At 48.1% G+C, this 23947-nt stretch overlaps 1 protein-coding gene and 1 long non-coding RNA gene across 2 annotated transcripts; one reads left to right on the top strand and one right to left on the bottom strand.

Annotated features, from left to right (window-relative positions):
• Positions 1 to 81: 81 nt before the first annotated feature.
• On the top strand, positions 82 to 3937 carry LOC114196406 (uncharacterized). Its single transcript, XR_003606673.2, has 2 exons — positions 82 to 231; positions 2655 to 3937. It is a non-coding gene; the product is annotated as an uncharacterized LOC114196406 (long non-coding RNA).
• Positions 3836 to 23296, bottom strand: SLC35E1 (solute carrier family 35 member E1). Its single transcript, XM_028087064.2, has 6 exons — positions 22848 to 23296; positions 22378 to 22448; positions 20126 to 20263; positions 18792 to 18917; positions 7546 to 7791; positions 3836 to 7111 (listed from the first exon to the last, which is right to left on the bottom strand). Exons 1-6 carry the CDS (start codon positions 23260 to 23262, stop codon positions 6881 to 6883), a joined length of 1227 nt encoding a protein of 408 aa, XP_027942865.1. The 5' UTR covers positions 23263 to 23296; the 3' UTR covers positions 3836 to 6880.
• Positions 23297 to 23947: the final 651 nt, after the last annotated feature.

Raw genomic sequence — 23947 nt, 5'->3', positions numbered from 1 at the left:
AGGGGCTAGCGATGCGCACGCGCAGGGGCTTTCCCGCGCTTGCGCGGGGTGGGCCTCTGTCGCGCTACGCCCCGGAACGGCTGGAACGGCGCAGACTACCGTTAGCCACGGCCGCGGCGTCCTCCCGGGCTCGCGTCGTAGCCGGAGGGCCTGGCAGCCGCGTTCTCCGCTGGACCAGAGTTCTGGGGAGTTCCTCCCCGCGGGGCTGCGGTGAGAAGACTACGAGGTGAGGTGCGTCCGGGGAGGCTCCCGGGCCGCGACGCCGGGAAGTAGAACCGGGAGGCGACGGGCGTGGAGGGGATGGAACTGGGCTGTTGAGGTTCTCAAGATCCTCCCGCTCAGTTTCTTTCGCTCGACCCAACGCTTTGGTAAGGAAGACTTTGGGGCAGGGGACCGCCCCATCCCTGTCGGCCTCACCCTGCGTCCCCCTTGGGGCGCGCCGGGCTTCGGTGCAGTCATTTGAGCGGCGTGGAATGAGCGCCCACGACCTGAGGGTGCCCGGCCTTCTGGACTGCGCGCCCAGAGCGCACGGCTCGCCTTTCTCAGAGATGCAGTCACATTGCTTCTCAAATGATGACAAAGCGAACGTGTGCTCGTGGTGGGGAAAGAGAGCGATGGCAAGCAGCAAATGTTAGCGTAGACTGTGGACATCCCCGTAATCTGACCTTCCTGAGATTGCCATTGTTAACCCTTGGTTGGCTCTACCTCCCTATTTTTTCCACGCAAATAAATGTCCATATATTTCAGATATATTTTTTCTTCTTCTTTTGGCTCCAAACTTACTCATTTGACGCTTATGGATTGCCTCCTGTATGTAAGATAATGCTTTAGGCCAGGAATTGACAAACTTGCTCTATAAAGGGCCAGATAGCAAATATTTAGGCCATGTGGGCCAAGAGGCAAAATTGAGTATATCATGTAGGTACTTACATAGCCGGAGAGAAAAATACCCTTAATATTTTTTATTGGTGGCATTCAAAACTAATAAGTAGTTTTTAAAATACAGGTCTTCTAAGGAGAAGAACGGAATGTTTTGCGGTTCTAAGTTGGTCTTTTCCTGTCATTAATTGATTGCAAATGTTCACTAGTAAAGACTATTCTTGGTTCACAGAAAAGCAGGCGGGGTGTGGTTTATGATGGAGTTGGGCCTGAACTCTGCTCTCCTGAGCCTGTAGTCTTGGGTGGGGGGTGGAAATCAGTAAATCAGTAAACAAATACGTCAATACAACGGTGTTAAGGAAAACAGGTTTTTGATAAGGGAGGAGGGTGGGGTCTGCCCCTGGGAAGTGAGGTTTGTACTGAGATCCTAATCAGGAGCGAGCTACGTGATACTCCAGGCAAAGGGAACATGTGGGATTGGTCTGTTTAGTATAAAGCTCAGTAATTTGAATAGTGTGGGTATTTTTCTAAGCCAGTAAAGATCTATATCGAGGTTTTAATTTGTGATCTGCCTTGGGTGGAATTCAGAGATAGCACACTGTTGTACCTGTATGTATTTTCGTGAATTAAAGATACATAGCATTTTTCAGATTCTTAACAAGATCTTTGAGCCAAAACAGGTTAATGAATCTGTGTGGTCATTTTTAATGACTGCATAGGACAGTGTGGTGTGGATGTACAGGAATTCATCGAAGCCAGACTCTGTGGAGTTTCTGGGGTTGGTTCCATTTTTTTTGGCCGCTACTAAAAGAGTCTTAGTGTAGGATGTGCACATTTAATACTGGTAATACTCAACTGTCCCTTCAAAAGATTGTAGACCCATGACCACTTTTATATATTCATGTCTTAATGTTTAAAACACCATTTATCTGAGACAAAACACCATTTATCTGAGACTGAACATTTAAGCATCATGTGGCCTCACCCAGACTCATTTCAGTGGGCCAAATTAGAATCCACTGGTCTGAAGAAAGCAGTAGAGCTGCTAAAAGTAGAGACTGCTGCACAGATGGTCTCTAAGAACCTGGAAACACAACTCTTAAGGAAACAAATAAAATATACTCTCCTAGATGGGATGAACTTGCTGAAGTTCAGGAGGCAAAATGGAAAGAAGTTTAAAGCCATATGCATTCCCGCTTTGATCTGCAAACATGCTGTGAGAAATTTATCCCAAATCAGAAGTATGGGCTACACTGTGCATGGTAAAGTTATCCCATAAAATGGTGTTTAAATGTGCAGCAATAGGGGTTGGTTAATTACAGCGTATCCCTTCGGTAGATTACTACAATATCCTGTACACAGACACACAAAATCAAGAGAGAGTATTTAATAAGGGGAAATGTTTTTGGCACATTTTTTAAAGCAGATTATAAAATAATATGCATATGCCAGTTGTGAAAAAAATGTGTATATATTCTCAGGGGCAACTGCTGTGTCCAGTCTTTTGTGTGTCTTTTAGAAATAAACTGTATTCACAAGCACATTTATATAGCAATATATTTTGGAAATTGTTCTCTCTATACATAGATCTATCTCATTCTTTTTGATGTCTGTATAGATATGTCTTTTTAGCTTTAACAGTTACTTTCAAATTTGACAAATAGGCAGTAGAGGTTATTAGAAAAAGTCGTGGGTGACAAGGAACTCCAGGCCCATCCAGACCTGTAGTCTCAATAAAGGCAAAGCTTGGTGTGACTGTCACCTCGTTCCTACAGTAACAGAACCCCCTGTGGTCAACTAGCCGAAGGCACGGCGGAAGGAATGATGTGGGAACAGAGAAGGTCCTGTTCCATCCTGGAGCAGCACCATTTCTCAGGCCTGATCACGTCGCAGAGCAAGCCTCTGGTCACACAGGAGTTGCCCTGGGGAGACAAACAGGAGTATTCCCGTCCTTGGAGAGGACACTCCCAGGTATGAGTTGGGACTGGGTCTGAACCACGGGGCCACACGCAGCACGAGCTCTTACTCTCTGCAGGAACAGGCTCTGACTTGTTGGAGCTGCAGGGCAGACTACAAAGCCACCTGGTCGCCCAGACAGGGTGGCTCCTTCAGGGTCTTAAACCGTAGTGGTGTGGCCCAGGCAACTGAAATGAAAGGATACATACAAATATATGACAAAGGTGAGGCTAAACAAAACCGCTCACTTTATCTTGGCTGCTTTGCAGGGCAAAGGGCCCTGGCTTGGGCTCAGACACTCCTGGATTCCAGCCTTGCTCCATGGGCCGAGCGGGACCTTATTCCCGTTTCCCTCTAGAATGGGGCGAATATCTCAGGTGCTGATGGTTAAATGAGATGTATATAATACCAAATACGCAGATAAAATATCCTGAGAATCCTAAGTGCAAATCAAAACATTCTGCTCCCCTCTGGACTTTCCTTAGCATTTTTCACATACCTCCAATATAGCACCTATATACCACTTACTTAGTTACACATCTCTAAATGAAGCCAAGCGTGCTCTGAGGCTTAGGTATTTCAGTTTCCTGTACTTGAAACATATTAAATGTCAGTAAATGACTGAACAGAAGGATTATGAATTAAGAGGGTATGGGCAGTTGTTTTAGCAGAAACTCCTACCCTTCAACTGCTACTGAAGGAAGTTCTGTTGGGACCTGGTTTCTGAGTCACATGGAGGGGGAAACGGGCTCTGGAGGCAGACTTACTGGGTGAGTCCAGGCAAGTGACACCCCCCCCCCCCATGAGCCTTGTTTTCAGCTGTAAAGTAAGGTTAATAAAGCTTAAGCAAAGGGATTATAATGACTGTGTGTGAGAAACCCCCCAGTGTGTTGGGCCTGCAGTAGGTCCTCAGTATTAGCTAGTATTCCTCAAGCATAGCTGCTGAACCTTCTTGGGTTTCCCATGTTTTTCTGTTCAATAAAGGCATGTCATTAACTGCTGAGTTGTGATTCTAGTTTTATTCTACCATGTCATAAATTTACAAACCACACGTCCTAATTTTTGGCTCTGGAAAAAAATAAAAGGTTGCAGTTTACTCTGATGTGAGAATCAAGTTGGTTTGCTCTTTCTATCCTCATGTTAATTAAGACCAATCGTGATTCCCTGGAGACCATCGTTTATTTTTGGTAAATGCCATCAATGAATACTCATACAGTATCATTCCTACAAAAGTCTATAGCATTTAAGTCTTGAAAACAGGTGACAGTTGAAAAAAAGAATTCACAATTTTCAGTTCCTTGAATAATTTAATGTTCTGTCCCCTTAAGGCTGTGAGACCTTAAGGTATCCGGGCCTGGTTATGTCCCAGCAATAATAAAGGGCCTGTTCTATAATGTATGCCAAAAACACAGCAAAATTCGGAAATCCCAAGTACTTCTTCAATTCAACATACTTGGCTTCTCTCCTTTGTAAAAGGGGTTTGACTTCTCCCTGTAACGAATGACTTAAAATAAGGTGCTTAAAAAGTCCACACTGAGTCTCAAATAGTGAACAAACACTATTCAGAAATGCCCTCTGAGCCTCAGTTTCCCCTTCTGTAAAATGAAGGAGTTGGGTTCGAGTTAGTATCGCAGGCAAGACCATACCATGGATGGGTAGACTAATTTGCTACCACAAACCCCAGCAGGAGGGAGGGTGAGGGGACCAGAGCTGCAAATGTGAATGTGGGAGTGGGGCGGGGGTGGCGGGCCAGGATCAAAGCGGCTGGAAAACTGGCTTTCAGGAGTTCAGTGTCAGCTCTGAACCTTCAAGTCTCAAAAGTATGTCTTTGTCTTTTGATCTGATGATTTGGTCTAATAATGATTGTCTCATTCATTCCAGTGTATGTACTTGCTGTAGATTTATGTACAGAATTAAATACCCCATTTATTAATTTACAAACCGTAATAAAACCAGTCATTTCCCCTCGCCAGCAGATCTTGCATTGGAAAAGGGAAACAAATTAATATACAAATTTTAGCAACATCAGAAATTTCATTAAACCTGAAAAGACATGTGAATTCATTTTGGAGTTCAATTATCTGTCCAAGGAATCAGTTACTATAATCACAAAGACAACTACTGTAATATCTTTGTGGTGCAAAATTATCCCCATTTGTTGCCATTCCCCAGTGAGAAAAGTCAGCTACGGACCACAGTGCCTCTGGTGGAGGCACTCAGCAAGCTCTTTTCCCAAATCCCCTTCGGGATTTCTCCTTCCCATTTACACAGCAACTGTCTCAAAACTTGGGACCAAAGTAATTATAAAGCAAATGAATGGCACAGGGACCTGAGGCCGGTGGTGCATAAACTCAGGCCAGAAGGGGACCAGGTGACCTCTCCAGGAACAGCCCATTCATAAGCTGACAAAGTAACAAAAACCAGGAGTCAATCATAAGCTATGGTACTTCCTCGGACGGGAAAATGCCTCACTCACCAGGAGGTAAAGGGTGACCCACTGTCCCATCTGCTGCTCCCTCCAAATGCCTATTCAAGAGGTAGGGCACAGTGCTGAAGGAGGAAGGCAGACGTCACCGAAGACCCCACCAGCAGAGCCAGTGGTCCTCTCTGTGAGGGCAGGGTCCTCTTGTGATGCTGGGGAAGTTGGAGACCCTCACCTGAACCTCAGCACATGGGCTACCTGCTGGGGCCACGTAATTTTCCTCATCTGATTTATCCAAACCCAAACCACAGCTTGGTGCTCACCCCTTCTCCCCTTCACCAGGACATGATTCAGATCCTAACGCAAACACCACCAGATCAGGTCATGGAATCAAAGTGCTGTGGTCTTGTCTATTACACAACCTACTGAGATGATGTTCTTGATTCACTCCGCTTTCAGCAGCTGGGGCCATTAGAGAGGAGCTCGAAAACACTTCATCGCTTCCTACCAAGGCTGAAATGTATCAAGACAAGCATCACCAGTAGGGAGCTTTTCTTGTTTTTAAACATTTTAAGAACAAAAGGGTTTTCAATCCATAAGCCAGTCCTCCCTCATGCGCTCCCCCCCCCCACAGGGGACCGAGGCATAAATACAACTACAAAATACTCCCTAGAAAAATGCAAGATCCTCATGAAATGAACATCTCCCCACCAAACATCCTACTAAGTCATCACAGAAGTGGTGAAGACTCATCAGAAAAGACAAGTATTACAGAAATAGAGCTCAGAACACTGACACAATTTCCTAATGCTCCTCTCGACAGCCACGCAGTCACTTCTTCCTCGCTATCCCCAGAGAGGAAAGCCGTCCTGCTCCTCTGGCAAGGGAAGCGAGGGCACAGGAGTGCAACTGCCCTACCTCTGGGTCTGGACACACACCAGCTCTGACGTGCAGGTTAGAGAAGTAGGCTCCAAGAATTCAAGGCTAATTGCAGGAGCTTTTCTCTTTGGGACATTTGTCAGTAACTGCAAATGGCCATGGGGTTGACTGGAAACTTTGTTCCGGTCTATCTTTGTTGTCGGAGATGCTTTTGAGAAACTAGCGCTCCTCTGCTCCATGCCTGCCTCAGCCCGTCGACCTACCTGAGCAGCGGAATGAAAGAGGCTAGTCTGTCACTCTCAAGCACCACCCTACAAGTCCCTTCCTTGGCACCCAGGAAACCCTGTGGCCTGCTCGGAGGTCTGCATCCACAGCGGTCTAGCCTTTCCGGAGAGTTATCTGGAAATATTATCTGGAAAGCAGAACAAGAACTCTCAAATACATGACTTGGGGAATTAGTCCACAAAGAAGGGTAGAAACCTGGCCAAGATCGCCATACCAACACAGCCCTCAGATGACAGACTCCAGGAAGAAAGGGCCTGGAACACCGGAGCTCGAGGGCAGTGGTCCTTACTGTGGGGCAACGTCCTGCTGCCCCCAGGGGCCTGGGAAGCCCGGGGTCTGCTGATGGTTATGCACTGTCCCCTCGGCCGGGTTGTACATTCACTGGTTGTCAGAAGTTTCTGGTACTGCTAGGGAGTGGGGGGGAAGGAGTGACACAATGGTACCACCCCGCCCTCTAGACTACACGTCGTAACGGTTCAAACTGTAGGCGTTTGGGTAACTCTGCCGGCTGTACTGGAAGTGATCTGTTAAGATGTTGTTGCGACCATACTGATAGTCCTCGTGCTGGGGAAAGAGGATGCCATTGTGGGGTTTTTCCAGGGGGCTCCGATGGTGCTCCTTACTGCTCAGGTCCCCCGTGGTGACTGGGAGGAGGTGCTTCCGGGCTTGCTGATTGGCATCGTACTTGGTCTGCAAGGTCAAGAGAGCAGTGAGACAGCTGGCTCCTTCCCCGGGGCCTGTGCACAGGGCAGAGGCGAGCAATTCACAGCCGAGCAGCCCTTCGAGACCCACTGAAGCACTGATGCAGACAGGCCTCACGCATGGCTGGCCCTCCCTGTTAGCCACCCATGTCTTTGCACTGGACCAAACAGAGCTTTCTCGAGACAGTGAAATCCCTGACAGAGCCTCCGTGGACCCAAGAGCCACGAGCCATGGCTGGAGTATGACATGGGAAAAGGAAGGCCGGGCCAGGTAGGACCACATCAACACCATAAACCAGTCCGTGATAAAGCTGGAGCTGTGGCCCTGGCCTCTTAGCTCCTGCTGAGGTCCCTTTCTTCTCCCCCCACCACCTGTTGGTGCCTCCCTGGGCCTCGGGACAGCCTCCCCCACCCCAGACTCACTTTGTTGTACAGAAAGACCCCCAGGATGGCTGTCATCATGCCCAGGACATTGGTGCTGGTGACTGGGTTTTGCAGCATGATCAGGGACACCGTGATGACCATGATTCTCTTTGTAGCATTGGCGACAGAGTAGCTCAGAGGGCTGATGAGGTTGAGGATGCTGAAGGCGATGACATTCTGGGCAAAGTTACAGAAGCCGCTGACAGCCAGGAGCAGAAGCGTCCAGGGCCACTGGGACACATAGGTCTGTAGAGACAGGGAAGCAAGAACAGCGCTGGGGTCACATGCCGGCCCTGGCAGAGGTGGTGCAGGGGTGCAGAGGGGCTCACTGGGGTCAGTGTTGGTGGGGAGCAGACCCACCATGATGTGTATGGTGGGTCTGCTCCCACCATATGGTGTGTATGATGTGTAGTAACCGGTGTTTGATCCGCAAAACCTCTGATGGTCACGACACGGCACGCTCGGCACAATGCCGATGACAGCTTCATTCCTACTGAGGAGGAGGAGGCTCAGGAGGAAGGCAGGTGTCCAAAGGGTGTAGAGCATGATGTGAACTGAAACGTCCCTTGTCCCTGACAGCGAGGACTGGGAGCTCTGGGGTTAGCAGAGCAAGGTCTGCTTACTGGACACTGTCTCAGTCCAGGAGAGCTGCTAGAACAAAATACCACAGGCTGGTGGGGGGGGGGGGCACTTATAAATAATAGATACTTATTTCTCACAGTTCTGGAAGCTGGGAAGTCCAAGATCAAGGAGACTCAGTGTCTGGTGTGAGCTTCCCGGTTCATAGGCGGGGTCCACTCACTGTGCCCTCTGTGGTGGAAGGGGTGAGAGAGCTCACTGGGGTCTCCTTTTATAAGGACCCCAGTCCTCTTTGACGAGGGCTCCATCCTTAGGGCCTCCCAAAGGCCCCACCTCCTAATATCATCATCAACATAGAAATTTGGGCGGGGGGAACAAAAACATTCTGCAGCACACATAATGCCTTCTTACAAGATGGAGAGGCCCTGGGGAGGCAGTCCCCGGGGGAGTATGCAAAGAACCTGGTAATACAAGAGCCCTGGGCTAGGGGCCAGAAGCCCTGGGTCTGCCCTGTCACTGGGACACCCCTCCCACCCCCACTCAAGCCACTTGACCTTTCAGATCACACTTTCTTCCCCTATGCAACAGAAGAGACTGAGGCCTGCTGAGCCCGCACAATGCTGCTGCTGGGAGGATCAAAAGGGATCTCTGCTGTGAAAGTGCTTTAAAACAACCCAAACGCCGGGAGATGTTATCAAAACTTTAGTAACCATCTGACCCTCACCGGAATGAAGCATTCAGATTAAGGGGGCCCAGAAGTTAAGAACCCACAACTAGTAGGCATCCTGGCCACAGAACCACCCCTCCGCCCCCCGCCAAGAGAGCCTGGGCTGATCCCAGAACAGGAAGCAGGCAGCAGTCAGGTGGGTGCTGCCCTGGCCAGGCAGCCGGGGATGCGCAGCACTGAACAAATGTTCAATGGACATCTCTTTGGGGCTGGGTACCAGAAGGCATGCGGCACCACTCCCGTGCCTCCCCACCTCCCACGGTCCCACCTCAGTACCAGTCCTGGGGAACCGGGCTGCCAGGCCAGTGGAACGACCTCAGGAGACAGGACACCAGACACGGACAGCTCCAGCATCTGATCTAGTCTGGAGTGCTGGGACAATCCCCGTGGCCCTGCGCTCCAAGGACAGAGTAGCCTCAAGACCCAGTGTGGCTCAATTGGGGAAGCAAAGCCACAGATGCTCGGTGGCACCTGCTTTTTGCATCCCAATTCCCAGACTGCATCGGCACTTAGTGGCCCTGCCAGGATGGGAGCTGGAAGTCTTAGAATAGCTGCCTGATCCCACCTCCACCACCCTCTGAGACAGAAGGATCACCAGGTCCTCTCAGAGGAGAGCAAGATACACTTAGGTGACCTGCTCAAGGCCACCCTGACTTTTGCCCCTAGTTGGGATAATAGCCTCTGTAAGGCACGTGAGCCCACCAGCATGCTTTTGTGGTGAGCTGGCCTGTCCTCTCAGGAGTCTTTCCCTGAGATGACCAGTATGGACTTAGAAGCTATTTTTATGAGCCAGCAGCTTGCATAGATATCTATCTTTCAGAAGAGGAACCCAGCCAATCCAGCTTTTTTTTTTTTTAATTGACTTGGAATGAAGTTGTGTTTCTTCCTCATAGTGCATAATTCCATGTGTTTGAACACATGCACTGATTCACATAGCCAGCACAATCGGGATTCAGAACTGCTCCGTCGTCACCCCAAAACATTCCCACAGCCTTCTTTGTATGAATCCGCCCCCCCAATCCAAGCAACTACTGATGTGTTCTCCGTCACTCTAGGGTTTTTTTTTTTTTATTCCATTCTATTCTATTTTATTTTAGTAGGCTCCACACCCAGTGTGGAGCTCAACGCAGAGCTTGAACTCACAACCCTGAGATCAAACCTGAGCTGACATCGAGAGTCAGATGCTTAACCAACTGAGCCACCCAGGAGCCCCTAGGTTTGTCTTTTAGAGATTGGCCTACAAGTGGAATGATACAGAACGGAACCTTCTCGGATGGGCTTCTTTCACTCAGCAATAATGCCTCCACCAGCCATCCAAGTTGTCATAAGGAATAATAGCTGATGACTTTTTTTTATTGCCAAGTAATGTTCCATTGTATGAATGTACTACAGTTGGGTTCTGTTGTTGTTGTTGTTGTTGTTTTCCACTCGTTGAAGGACACGGGTTGTGTCCAGTTTTTGGTGGTCATGAGTAGAGTTGTTATGAACATTTGTGTATAGGCTTCTGTGGGAAACTGAGTTCCACTTTTCTAAAATTAACACCCAGAATTGAGATTGCTGGGTCATATGGGTAAGTGTGTTTTAACTTCAGAAGAAACTCCCAAATGTTTTCTAGAGTGGTTGTACCATTTTGTATTCACTCCAACAATATATAAGAAATCTAGCTGTGCCTTATCCTTAACATATTTTTTTTTTTTTTACTGTAGCCACTCTAATAGGTATGAAGTGGTACCTCATCATGCTTTTGTTTCTTCTATTGACTAATGATGTTGAACATATTTCACTTGCCTATTTATATACCACCTGGACAATCTCAATGGGAAAAAAGTCTGTTCAAGTCTTTTGCCCATTTTTAAGCAAGTTGTCTTACTACTGAGTTTTGAGAATTCTTTACATACTCAGAACGCAAGTCCTCTATCATTTGTAAACATTTTCTCCCTGTTGGTAGCCTGTGTTTTCTTTCACTTAGTAGTGTCTTCACAGACCAAAAGTTTTAAATTTTGATGAAACTCCATTTACCAATTTTTTCTTTATGGACTTTGCTTTTGGTATAATGTTTAAGAACTAATTCCAAGTCATAAAGATGTTTCTTTTTGTTTTTTTTTTTTAAGATTTTATTTATTTATTTGTCAGAGAGAGAGAGCACAAGCAGCGGGGGAGTGGCAGGAAGAGGGAGAAGCAGGCTCCCCGCTGAGCAAGGAGCCCAAGGCGGGACTCAATCCCAGGAGCCTGGGATCATGACTTGAACCGAAGGCAGATGCCCAACTGACTGAGCCACCCAGGCGTCCCTCTCCTGTTTTTGTTTGTTTGTTAGTTTCCTAAAGGTTATTATTTTAGCTCTTTTTAAAATTTTTTTTAAGTAGGCTCCACACCCAGCATGGAGCCCACTGTGGGGCTTAAACTCACAACTCTGAGGATCAAGACCTGAGCTGAGATCCAGAGTCAGATGCTCAACCTACTGAGCCATCCAGGCACCCCTATCATGTTTGCTCTTACATTTAAGTCTAGAATGCACTATGAGTTAAGTTTTGTATAATGTGTGAGGTCTAAGTCAAGGCTCAGATTTTTGCATATCAATGTCTAATTGTTCTAACACCATTTGTTAAAGAGACTTACCCTTTCTCCTTTGATTGCCTTTGAATCTGTCAAAAATCAATTATGCAGATTTGTGTGTTTAGTTGCACACAATTCTGCTCCACTGATTTCTGTGTCTCTCCCTTCACCAGTATCTGTTCCTTTATGCTAAGTCTTAAAATTAAGTAATGTGATTCCTCCAAGTTTATTCTTTCTCAGACTTCTTATGACTATTCCAGTTTGCTTGTCTATGTAAGTTTTCCAATCAGCTTTTCTATGTTAAAAAAATGTAATATGTATCTATCTACACACACACACACACACACACACACACACACACACACACGCAGAGGCATACCTTGGTGATATTGCAGGTTTGGTTCCAGACCACTGCCATAAAGGAAATATTGCAATAAAGCAAGTCAAGTGAATTTTTTTGTTTCTCAGTACATATGAGTTATGCTTACACTATACTGTCATCTATTAAATGCACAATAGCATTACGTCTTAAAAAATGTGCACACCTTAATTAAATGTACAGAACTTTATTACTCAAAAATGCTAACCATCATCTGAGCTTTCAGCGAGTCATAATCACTAATCACCATGACAAATACAATAATAATTAAGAAGTTTGAAAGATTTGCGAGAATTACTAAAACACAACACAGAGACACAAAGTGAGCAAATGCTGTTGGAAAAAATGGCACCAATAGATTTCTTTGATGCAGGGCTGGCACAAACCTTCAATTTGTAAAAAAAAAAAATGTATCTGTGAAGTGTGATAAAGCTAAGCACAATAAAACAAAGTATATGCCTGTATAGATTAACGTATCTCAGTTTTTTTCATCACCTTTTCCAAGGAAAAAAGTTAAATTCAAGCAATTATTTATAATTAAATTAATGCTAGAGAATAAGATTTTGTTGGTTAGAGAAAATTTTATTTCTTCTTTTCAAATCTATTTCCTTTATTTCTTTTTCTTGTCCTATTGCACTGGCCAGGATGTCAAGTATAATGTGGAATAGGCATATTGAGCGTGAACATCCTGAACTTATTCCTGAATTTAGCAGTAAAGCCTCCAGTCTTTCATCATTATGATGTTAGCTATAAATACCTTTGATTAGGTTTAAAGAGTTTCCTTCTATTTCTAGTTTGTTGACTTTTTTTTTCATGAATATTGGATTTTGTTGAATGCCTTTTCTGCATCAGTTGATATATGTGATTTTTCTGTCAGACTGTTACAGATTAAATTGACTTTCAAATATTGAATTAGCCTTGCATTCTTAAGTCCCATTTTCTCATAGTTATGCTTTTTATACATTGCTAGTATTTTTTTAATTTTTTTTTAAGATTTTATTTAGTTATTTGACAGAGACACAGTGAGAGCTGGAACACAAGAAGGGGGAGTGGGAGAGGGAGAAGCAGGCTTCCCGCTGAGCAGGGAGCCCAATGCGGAGCTCGATCCCAGGACCCTGGGATCATGACCTGAGCCAAAGGCAGACGCTTAACGACTGAGCCACCCAGGTGCCCCGCTAGTATTTTGTTAACGACTTTTGCCTCATTGACTGTGAGGAATACTGGTTTGTTGTATGGCCCAAAATGTTCCCTTGTCTTCTGTTTTTGTTTTTTTTTAAGTACGTATTTTTTAAGATTTTATTTATTTTTTGACAGAGAGAGAGGGAACACAAGCAGGGGGAGTGGGAGAGGGAGAAGCAGGCTTCCCATGGAGCAGGGAGCCCGATGTGGGCTTGATCCCATGACCCTGGGATGACTCCAGCAGGTGACTGAGCCACCCAGGTGCCCCTCGTCTTCTGTTTTCTAGAGGAGACTGTATAGAATTGGTATTTATTTTTCCTTAAGCGTTTGGTAGAATTTGCCAGTAAAGCCATCTAGGCCTGATGATTTCTTTTTAGAAGGTTTTAAACTATGAATTCAATTTCTTAATAGCTATGGGACTACTTAGGTTTATCTATTTCATCTTGGGTGGGTGAGTTTTGGTAGTCTGTGGTTTATGAAGAATTGATCTATTTCATCTATGTTGTTGAATTTATGTATATAGAGTTGTCAGTGGTGTTCTCATCATTTTAATGCCTGTGAAGTCTATAGTGATATTCTCTCTCTCACTCCTGATATTTGTAATGTCTTCTCCTTCTTTTTTTTTTTTTTTGGTCCGTTTTGCCTCAGTTGAAAATATTTTCTATTTCCCTTGAAGCTTCCTCTTTGGCCCGTGGATTATTTAGAAATATGTTGCTTCATTTCCAAATGTTTGGAGATTTTCCTATTACCTTTCTGTTACTGTGGTCTGAGTATATACTTAGTATGTTTTCAGATCTTTTGTTAAAGTTCGTTTTATGACACAGAACATGGTCTATCTTGGTGAATGTTCCATGAATACTGAAAAGAATGACTATTATGCTGTTGTTGGTAGGATGTTCTATAAATGTCAGTGAAATAGATATCCAGTTGGTTGATGACATTCCGTTCTTTATTCTTGCTGATTTTTTATAATTCTGTTGGTTCTGGAGATTCTATATTGCTGGATATAAAATTATGTGTTAATAGTTTCAGTACTCTAAAAATGTTATTTCACCTCTTTCTGGTGTTCATGGTTTCTTTCTTTTTTTTTAAAAAAAGATTTTATTTATTTATTTGACAGAGAGAGACACAGCAAGAGAGGGAACACAAGCAGGGGGAGTGGGAGAGGGAGAAGCAGGCCTCCCGCAGAGCAGGGAGCCCGATGCGGGGCTCGATCCTAGGACCCCGCGATCATGACCTGAGCCTAAGGCAGATGCTTAACGACTGAGCCACCCAGGCGCCCCTCTTTTCTTTTTTTTTCATTAAAGATTTATTTATTTCAGAGAGAGAGCAAGCAAGCAGGGGGAGGGGCAGAGAGAGAGAGAATCCTGAAGCAGACTCTTCACTGAGTGTGGAGCCCAACACAGGACTCAGTCCTAGGACCCTGAGATCATGACCTGAGCCGAAACCAAGTATTGGCTGCCCAGCCTACTGTGCCACCCAGGTGCCCCTGGTGTTCATGATTTCTAATGAGAAATCCACAGTCATTCAAACTGCTGTTCTCCTAATAGGTAATGCATTATTTTTCTTTGACTGCTTCCAGATTTTTTGCTCGTTTGTGTTTTAATCTTTTTTCTCTCTGTGGGTCAAACAGGATAATTTCTCTTGATCTATCTTCAAGTTATTGACTTTCCTCTGTTATCTCCATTCTCCTATTGAGTCCATTCAGTGACTTTTTGTTACTGTTTCTAAATTTCCAAAATTTTCATTTGTTTCTATTTTTCATTCTTCCCATTTGTTTCAAGAGTATTCACCGTTACCTCTTTTTTTAAAAAAGTTTTTTAAAGATTTTTATTTGAGAGAGAGAGTAAGAGCAATCACGAGTAGGGGTAAGGGTAGAGGGAGAAGCAGACTCGATCCCAGGACCCTGGGATCATGACCTGAGCCGAAGACAGATGCTTAACTGACTGAGCCACCCAGGTGCCCTCACCCTTACCTCTTGGGACATGATTATAATTGTTGCTTTCAAGTCTTTGTTCAATAATTCCAACATCTGTGTCATTTATAAGATAGAAGATAACAATACTGCTATCTTCTCCTACAAGACTTGAAATATTCATGGTTCTTCATATGCCAAGTAATTTTGGATTATACCCTGGACATTTAGAATATTCTAAGACTGTATCTCTTAATTTAAATCCTTTACGGAATGTTGATATTTTGTTGTAGTAGACTCAGTTGGGTTTAGAGTATAAGCTTGACCACCCTTCTGTGGGTTGGGGTTCCACTGTGAGTTCTGTTTTCAAAGACTTTCTGGTGGTATGTGGCTCCATCCTGAGTGTGCACTACCCAGTGGTCAGTCTAGGTTCAGGGCAGTAGTCTACCCCATAGTTCAGTTTCAAAGTCTTTGGTATGCTATTAGGATGAGATCCTCACATGTGCAGCCCACGGGTGAGCCTAGGACTTTAGGATGTTTTCTGAGGTCACTTTCCCAAGTTCCTCCCTCTCCATGAGTACCTCAGTACCTGCCATTTCCTGGAGTTCTCCTTTTTAGTCCTCTAATCAGAGAGCTGGGGCTTAATTACCCCACTCTGCTGTGTCCTTCCTACAACTGCACCTCCACTTGGGACCAAGCAGTGGGCGGATAAAAAGAGAAAAATACTCAGTGGGGACTAATCCGCTCTCTGACTGCAGAGGGAGGTTGCCCTCACTCAGCATCTCAGGTGCTGTGGGACCCTGCCACCACCACCACCACCACAGGATTGCCAGGGGCCTGGGACACAAGAGAACCAAGAAACAAAAATTACAGGAATCCCCAACAGGGCATTTCCCCTACTCTGCGTGTCAGGAATCCCCTTTCCCATTCCCTGATCCAGAAGGAGAGGGCTTCTGGCTCTGTCTCACCCAGTGCCCACTTCTGCATTTCGGGCGGCGTCAAGTCCAGGTTGGACATACAGGAGGCAAAAGAGAGGCAAACTGACTGCTGACTCAGCACTACTCTGAAATCTTGTCTTCACCCCCAGCCTGCCTGCTGCCCTTTACTTTCCAGTTCTCAAATAGCTGCTTTACTCATTCTGTCCAAGCTTTAAAACCGGGCCACCTGCTCCAGTCTAGCAATCCCGGCCCGGCTTCAGCCAGGCCGTCAGCAGAGGGGTTGTCTGTGTGCAGGAACTACCCACTGGAGCCTTTGATTCTTGGTAATGTGGCTCATCACCCTCTAGGAGATGCTCTCCTATCTGATCCTTCCCCCTACCACTATAAAGCACAGGACTGGGACAGAGCTAAATCACCTGGCATCTGTGTGGGAGACATGGGGCAGAGAGGAGCTGCCCAGCGAGATGGGCACCCTGCCTTCAGACTGCAGCACCATCAAATAGTGCGTGCTCCTACGGCTACTATTAAAGCGTAGAAGGGCCCCATGAAGGTAAAAAGTATCTATGGCCTCAAGAAAGGAAACAGGTTACTAAAGGTATTCCAAAGAAGGTAATCACTAGAATAAAACTAAAAAATGTCCTAAATACAAATAAAAACAAAGCGCCCAGAGCAAAGCCTGTAGGTACATAATTTGTGCGCATGTATTCATATGGACACCAAGGAGCTGTAACATAGGATGGAATAAGAGAATTGACACCAAAGCTATCAGCAATATTCTGCAGCCAATAAAAAGAATGGGAAAGACCTAAATATAAATATGTTAATAGGGAGTGATCCCCAGAAAATGTCTGAGGGAAAATAGAGAGGTGCTCTTTTCCATCTAAAAAGTTACTTTTTGTGTAAGGAGCAGAAAGGTAGGAATATATACAGATTTGCTTACACTTGCCAAAAGAAACACTGAAAGGGTAAACGAAGAGCATACAAATGACTACCTATCGGGGAGGGACAAGAAAAGGGGGAGGTGACAGGGACTGAAGCCAGGCTTTGACAAACTTTCTCATATCATCTGGCTTTGAAATATAAAGGTCTGACAAATTCGGTGTGGAAAAGAAAAGCGGTGCCTAAAAACAGAAAGTAAATGGAATGAAAAGAACCCAACTGGGCAAGTTGGTAGTACAGGCACATTGTGAAAACAATTATTTCCCTTGGCCTTAGAACAGAGCATTCCAGGGGCGCCTGGGTGGCACAGTCATTGAAGCATACAACTCTGGATTTCAACTCGGGTCATGATCTCAGGGTCCTGGGACCGAGCCCCGAGTCAGGCTCCGCCGCGCTCAGCATGGAGTCGGCCTGGGATTCTCCATCTCCCTCTGCCCCTCCCTCTGCTCATGCTATCTTCCTCCAAAACTTTAAAAAAAAAAGAGAGAGAGAGAGAACACAGTATTCCAATTGTACATCTTTAGTGGAACATGTCCTAAGGACGAATAGAGCAGCAAAGAAACCTTAAACTTCTCAGTAGCCTACCCGCAGTTGTCCCACGGGGATTCTCACTCTGTAGTGATTATGTGTGTGTTCAGTAGAATCCCATACGTGAACAGCTGGGGTAGGATAAACAAAGAACAAATGTGGCAAGGAACCAAGTGTACCAGAGAAGATATAAGTTTAAAAATCACAGCAGTTGTAAGTCCTGTAATGTTAAACTGGCACTGGAATGAACTGGTATGAACTCTCCCCTCTGCCCCAGTAGGACTTTCCTAGCTTGTCACCGCAGAGACTCAGAAGCAAGGCCAACCCCACAGCGGTGAGCACACACGGCGCTCAGGCTGTGTCTCTGGACGGCACTCTCTAGTACAAGCAACCCAGGTTTCTGAAGGAGCGTATGACCACAGGTCTGGGACAGGAGAGGCGCAAGACAAGAAAGAACATCCTGCTGGACCAAAAGCTACCAAAAGCTGACCTGTGCTGGCGAAAAGACCGGGAGCCAATGGGCAGGACTCCATGGACCTGGACAGGATAATGTGACTATGAAAAGAGTAAGATATGCAACTGACACAGCAGTCCACAATGATATTGGAAAAAAAAAAAATAGATGGACCCTCCTTCACCGTCCCCCCCACAAACCAACCCCCCCCACCCCGACAACTCACTAGTTTACATTTGCAGTAAGCTAGAACTTCTTTCTGAAAATTGGTAATTGAAAAAAAAAAGAGAAGCACCGAACTTTCGTATACTTCAAGGTAAAAACGAGTCCTAGTCGCTGCTGGAAAGTTCTTTGCAGAAAACTTACAGCTGATCAATATGGAAAGGAAGGAAGAAGAGAGCCAGTCTCCCCAACTGGAGCCTGGAGATAATGTGCACTATGCCTACAGGTAGTGCTGAGGATTGAAGACCAAAGTCAAGAACTCCATCAGGACTCATTAAGCCCTGATAGACATTTACTCCCCTCTCTGGAACTCAGGCTTGGAAAAACCACGCGCACCTTCTCCTCATCACTGTCACCTGCGTGTGAGTTTCTAGTGCATTGTCTGGAGGCTGGCCCTGCAGGTGATGGGAAGATTCTCTTTCCTGTGCTCGGAGAGCTATGGATCCCTCCACAGTAATGGGAGTACGGGCAGAGAGGACACCGAGAAAGGGATCCAGCCACGCAAGCGCAGTGTGGACAAGTCCAAGTGAGACCTGAGCCAGACTGCCAGGACAGGAGTCACCCGTGCTGGCATTTCTTCTTCCTGATGCCACTGACACAGCAGCAGCAGCTGTCGACACCTGAGATCTAGCCTGCTGGAGGAGGAAATGCAAAGGAAGCAGACTTCCTTGACTACATGAGAAATGAGTCATGACAAAACTGAGTGAGTGTTAAGAGGGCTGGCTGCCGGGGGCCCCACATGTCCCAAAGTCAACACAGGTGTAACTCCCCGACAAAGCAACTAATCTGAACTAATCAAGACAAGGGTGTGTTCACCGCGCTGGCCAACTCACCAGGTCGCTGCTGACCAGGAAAGCTGAAAGGTCCACCAGGACCCACGTGGGGATCATAAAGAAGACAGCATGGCAGCCCAAGATGTTCAGGAGCCGGAGATGGTGGATCCGTGAATCTCTCAATACCTAAAGAGAGAAAAACCTTCTTAAAGGCCAGTTGAAATTCTTAAGTGGCAAGAAGGGCTCTAGTTATCCAGGTTCCAAACACAGTGATTTACATGAGCCCTGACATCCGATCTTGACCACCAAACCTACAAGTGCACCTGCAATGAGACAAAAATGCCCCAAATAATGAAGGACTGAGAAATGAAAAAAACCAGCAACACTCAGTCCTGGCAAAGCTGCAGTGAAACAGGCACTCGGAAATCCCGCTGGTTTACGTCTACATCGGCATACAGCTGTTCGAGAATACAACCAGGCCAAGTGTATCAGGAGCCATAAGGATCTCATACACTCCGACCCAAGAACAGTAAGCCTATGTAAAGAAATAACTTGACAGACAGGAAAACATTATGCACAGAGATGTTCATTACTGCATTACTTATTTTTTTTTAAAGATTTTATTTATTTGAGAGAGAGAGTGAGAGAGAGAAAAGGAGCAGAGGGAGGGGCAGAAAGAGAGAGAGAAGCAGACTCCCCACTGAGCAGGGAGCCCGGATGTGGGGCTCGATCCCAGGACTCAGGGATCATGACCTGAGCCGAAGGCAGATGCTTCACCGACTGAGCCACCCAGGTGCCCCCCACCCCCACACCACCGCCCTGTTACTGCATTACGTATGATGAAGAATTGGAAACAGTCTGCAGTGCAGTAGGGGAACTGATTGCATTGACTGTGGTGTCAGAAAAGAGTGTGTATTACAGGATTTAGAGCAGTATTTTTTAAAGATATGGGAGAATGTTATAAATAGTAAATGAACAAAGCAAAATTTTGAAATGTATAATACTACAACTCTAGAAAAGACTCCTAGCATTAATAGCAGTTCTCTTTAGGGGACACTACTGTGACTTCACTCAGCACGGGACACCTGGGCAGGGGGCCGGTCTCTACCATTACTCATCTCCTGCACCCACTATGGTGCCTGACAACATAATAGGTGCTCAGGAAGTTTCCTGATTTTGGGGGGAGGGGGGCTTTTCTCTGTTTTTTCACACTGAGCATATTCTAATTTTATAATAGGAAACAAACTTGAAAAAAAAAATGAAACAACAAATACAAAACCAGTAGAAGGGCACCAGGATTTTTTTCTCGTTCCAACACCACAGAAATCCCTATTGACCACTCTCTCATCCGTGACACCCCCGAATCAGACATTTCCCAGATGGTGCCCAAATACCTTTTTGGAGAAAATATTCTGAAGCGAGAAGCACAGTGTGGCAGCGAGGGCACTGATGAGCCCCCACATGTCGAAGGACAGCTCGGTGACGGTGGCCAGCAGGACGCCGCTGATGATGGGGATGAGTGACAGGTACACCTGGGGGAGGAGGGCAGGAGGGGCTGATGGCCGGAGTTGAGCCAGGCTGCCCGACACAGATGCCTGGAGGAAAGCCTCAGCTGCTCCCCCCCCTCCTCAGCAAAGGGACCCCACCTACCCCCTGGTCAACAGTGTTAGCATGGCAGTGATGCTGGAGGGGCGCAGGGGGTGGGGCAGATGGGGCAGAGTCCCTGGGGGTAGGGCTGTGTCATTGTGTGCAGCCCCACTCCCTTCACTGTCACTTCCACTAAGAGCCCCTGCTCAGGGCCACAAACGGGGGCTGGCCCTAACAGCTCTATCCAGCTGCTGCCACCAACACACCAAAGTCTAAAACCCCGATCATCCGAGAGGCTGGCCAGGGCTGGTCTCTTCCAACATGCAGTTACCCTTGGCTAGGACACTCCCTGTATGCCTTTTCTGGCTAGAGACCTCCTTCCCCCCTCAGGTCTCAGTTCACAGACCAGGAGAACTTTCACCTCCCCCCGCAAGACCCCATCAGGTCCCTGTGCTGTGTGTTCTGGGGCGGTGTTCTCCACCCATTTAAAGGGCCCATCTGCGTCCCTGTGCTCTTTTAGGGCAGGTCCTTGTTCACTGCTCTGTCCTGTGGCGGTGCCCTGGCTGAAGGAAGAGTGAGTGCTGTAACAAGAGGCTTTCTAGAAGGTCCAAGCTTTCCAAGGCCTAGTGTATGCAATAGTTCCTGAGCTCGGGTGGCTAAATGGCTCCAAACTTCCAGAGAAATAGGATCCATTTTTGACATCTAGCTTTTCTGACTCCCAGCTCAGCCTCCTCCTACAAAGGACACTTTAAAGCATTGCAGAAATTTTAGGAGGGGTTGGCGAGGCTTCTCGTCCAACCCTGGAGGAAAGAGCAAGGGCTCTGGACTGGGCGGGGCGGGGCTCGACTCTAGCTCCCCGACTACTGGCTGTAGGCCTCAGGCACTCGACTTACCCCTTTACGTCCCATTTCTTCGGCTGAGATCAAGAATGACAATTACCTACCTGCCTTATCTGTCTCATAGGGTGTGTCCATACATATTCTGTCTTTATCATTAGTCTTTGTCTAGGCCATTCCTCAGGCCCTCCTCACTAAGGTGCCAGCTCCTTGCCCAAGCTGGGTACAATGTCCTATACAACGGGGAAACCTGATAAACACGATGTGATATCGAGTGATGAAGCTGCACACCTCCGGGGCAACTCCGACCCAGGGATACAAAGTCACACCTGACATCACCCTGGGGGTGGGCTACAGAGCACACCCAGGTCTTGCAGAGAAAAAGACAGACTGAAACAAAAAAATCAGCCAGAGGTGGCCCAATTTCCATCAGCCGATCCAGGGCACCGCCACTCTGGGTTACATAAAATACAGGATGCCAGAAACCAACTACATAAAAAAGAAGTGCTCTGTCCAGCATGAAATGGATTCCAGCTGGGACAATAGCAGTCCCACTTCCACTTAAGGACACGGAGCAAGGCTGTCTCTGGCCGAAGCCACAGCTTCTCTCGCCCCAAGCCAGGAAATACCCTGGCTTGGCATCGTGAACAGACTCTGGATTGTGCCCAAAGCATCTTCCTTACGCAGTCCTAGGCTTTGCACGTCGCTTTTACTTCCATTCCCAGACACGATTCCTGGTGGTTTTTATTTCGAAGACTTAGCTGGATTTTGCCAAAATCAGACTGTTTTGACTGGCAATCTCACTTCTGACCCCAAAAGTCCCCAACCTGACCGCTGTCACTTGCAAAGACGTGAAACCGTCAAGAGTTCCAGCAAGGCGTCACATGTTCTATCCCTAGTCCCCTGGAGGGGCACATGGTTCCTGGCCATGATGGGACCAAGTCATTGCCTACTGGCAACCACACGTAGAGAATCAAAACATGAAGGAAAGTTGGACCTGAGAGGGACAGGAGCGTCCCCGAGACCACAGACCAGAAGCAACTCAGGGACACACACCCATGCCTTCAAAGCGATTACAGAACATTAGCAGTAAAAGGCCACCAGAAGCCTCTAAGCTGACTTCTGGGTTTGAGAGGAAGCCAGAAGCCTGGACCGCGTCACCAGCTGGGCACCTGCCAGGAAGCCCTTGGGGCCCCCACCTGCCCAGAACCCTCCTGGGTTACCTTGGTGCTCTGCTTCTCCTTCATGATGATCCGGGACAGGAGAACCACCCAGATGGGCATGGTGGCCTTGACTGCAAAGAGAGGCAAGGGGCTCTCAGAGAGCCGCCCCAGTCCCCGAACCCACCCTGGGACCCTGTCCCAACTCCACTAGTGCGATGGGAGGGCTTGGCAGCCCTTCCATCCTCCTCAGCCCTTCTGTGGGGCTTCCCCGCAACCCAACAGTTGTGATTCGCCCTGCTCAGCTCCCAGCTCTCTTTTCAGCCACTTCCCTCCCCAAAACCCTTGTGCGAGTCGTCGTCTCCCCCGCCCCCCCGCCGCTAAAAGCCTTGTTGGCCCCCCAGCGCCTTCCTGACAGAAGTTGACTTCCCAGGCCGTCGGGCCGCAACCCGGCCAGCGTACTCCTATTCAAGCGCCGAAACCCCGGGTGGCGCGTCCGGGCTGCCGCCCCCCAGGCCGGCCGCGGCACCCACCGGTGTGCGCGTAAGACACTGGCACCTTCCAGATGCTGACGTGCGCTGACACGGACGCGAAGTACTTGCCGAAGGCGAGTGGCAGCACGTAGCGCGGGTAGAAGCGCGGCGGCAGCAGCGGGCCGGGAGACGGATGCGGCCCGGGCCCAGGGCCCGAGACGGGGGGCGCGGGGGGCACGCGCCAGGCGCGCAGCAGCGGCGGGAGCCCCGCGCACAGCGCCAGGATGTGGCACAGCGACACGGTCACGGGGAACGGGAAGGCGCTCAGGATCACCTTGTTGACCACGTTACCACCCGCGCTCAGCGCGTACCACAGCAGGCACAGCGCCGCCACCCGCGCGCCCTCGCGCGCCCCGCCGCCGCCCGCCGCTCCCGGGCCCCCCGCGCCCGCGCCCACCGCAGCCGCCGCCGCCATCCTGCCCGAGCGGCCACCTCTTCCCGCCCGTCCGACGGCCCGACGCCGGGCGGGGGCGGGGCCGGATAGGGGCGGGCGCGCCGGCCAACGCCTCTCCCCATTGGTCGGTACTGCCTCGCGTCACCGCCTCGCGCCGGCCGACGCGCCCGCCACCACGTAGCGGGCGCAGGCCCCGCCCCTCTGGTGGCCTTCCGGCCGGGGCGGTGCCTATCGCGGAAGCGGAAGGTGGGGAAGCGGCGCCCTGCCTAGCGGGGCTTCCCCGGCGCTGAGTGGAGCCGCGGCTCGAGCTGAGTAGGCAGAAGTGCAAAGGCCCTGTCTCGTCGGCGTCTGTGAGCGGGCCATCGAGCTCGGGAGTCAGACCTCGATTCCCACGCTACATCGGCGCCCTCCAACCATACTCCTGATGGGCGGGCGACGGCGGACAGCAAGGATAAAAGACCAGACCTTTCCGGAAAGAAACCAAATTGTGAAAAGCTTTTCATAGGCTAATTTTTTTCTGCAAAAACACCGGAGGGACTTCCATGGCCGGACTCCCAACAGAAGGGCTAGCCCGGAGCGCCCGGTCTCTGGGGGCTCGTTCTGGGAACCACTGCGACGTGTGCTGTGCGGTAGGTGTATGATCATCTCCATTTCACAGACGGACAGACCGAAGCCCAGAGAAGGGAGGCGACTTGGCTTAGGTCTC

The sequence above is a fragment of the Eumetopias jubatus genome, unplaced genomic scaffold (genome assembly GCF_037043125.1).
Source record: "Eumetopias jubatus isolate StellerSeaLion01/CBP00866 unplaced genomic scaffold, mEumJub1_p1.0 scaffold_1, whole genome shotgun sequence".
In the NCBI taxonomy this organism is placed as follows: Eukaryota; Metazoa; Chordata; class Mammalia; order Carnivora; family Otariidae; genus Eumetopias; species Eumetopias jubatus.
Note: the sequence above shows the minus strand (reverse complement) of the source record. Positions and strands in the feature narration are given on the sequence as shown.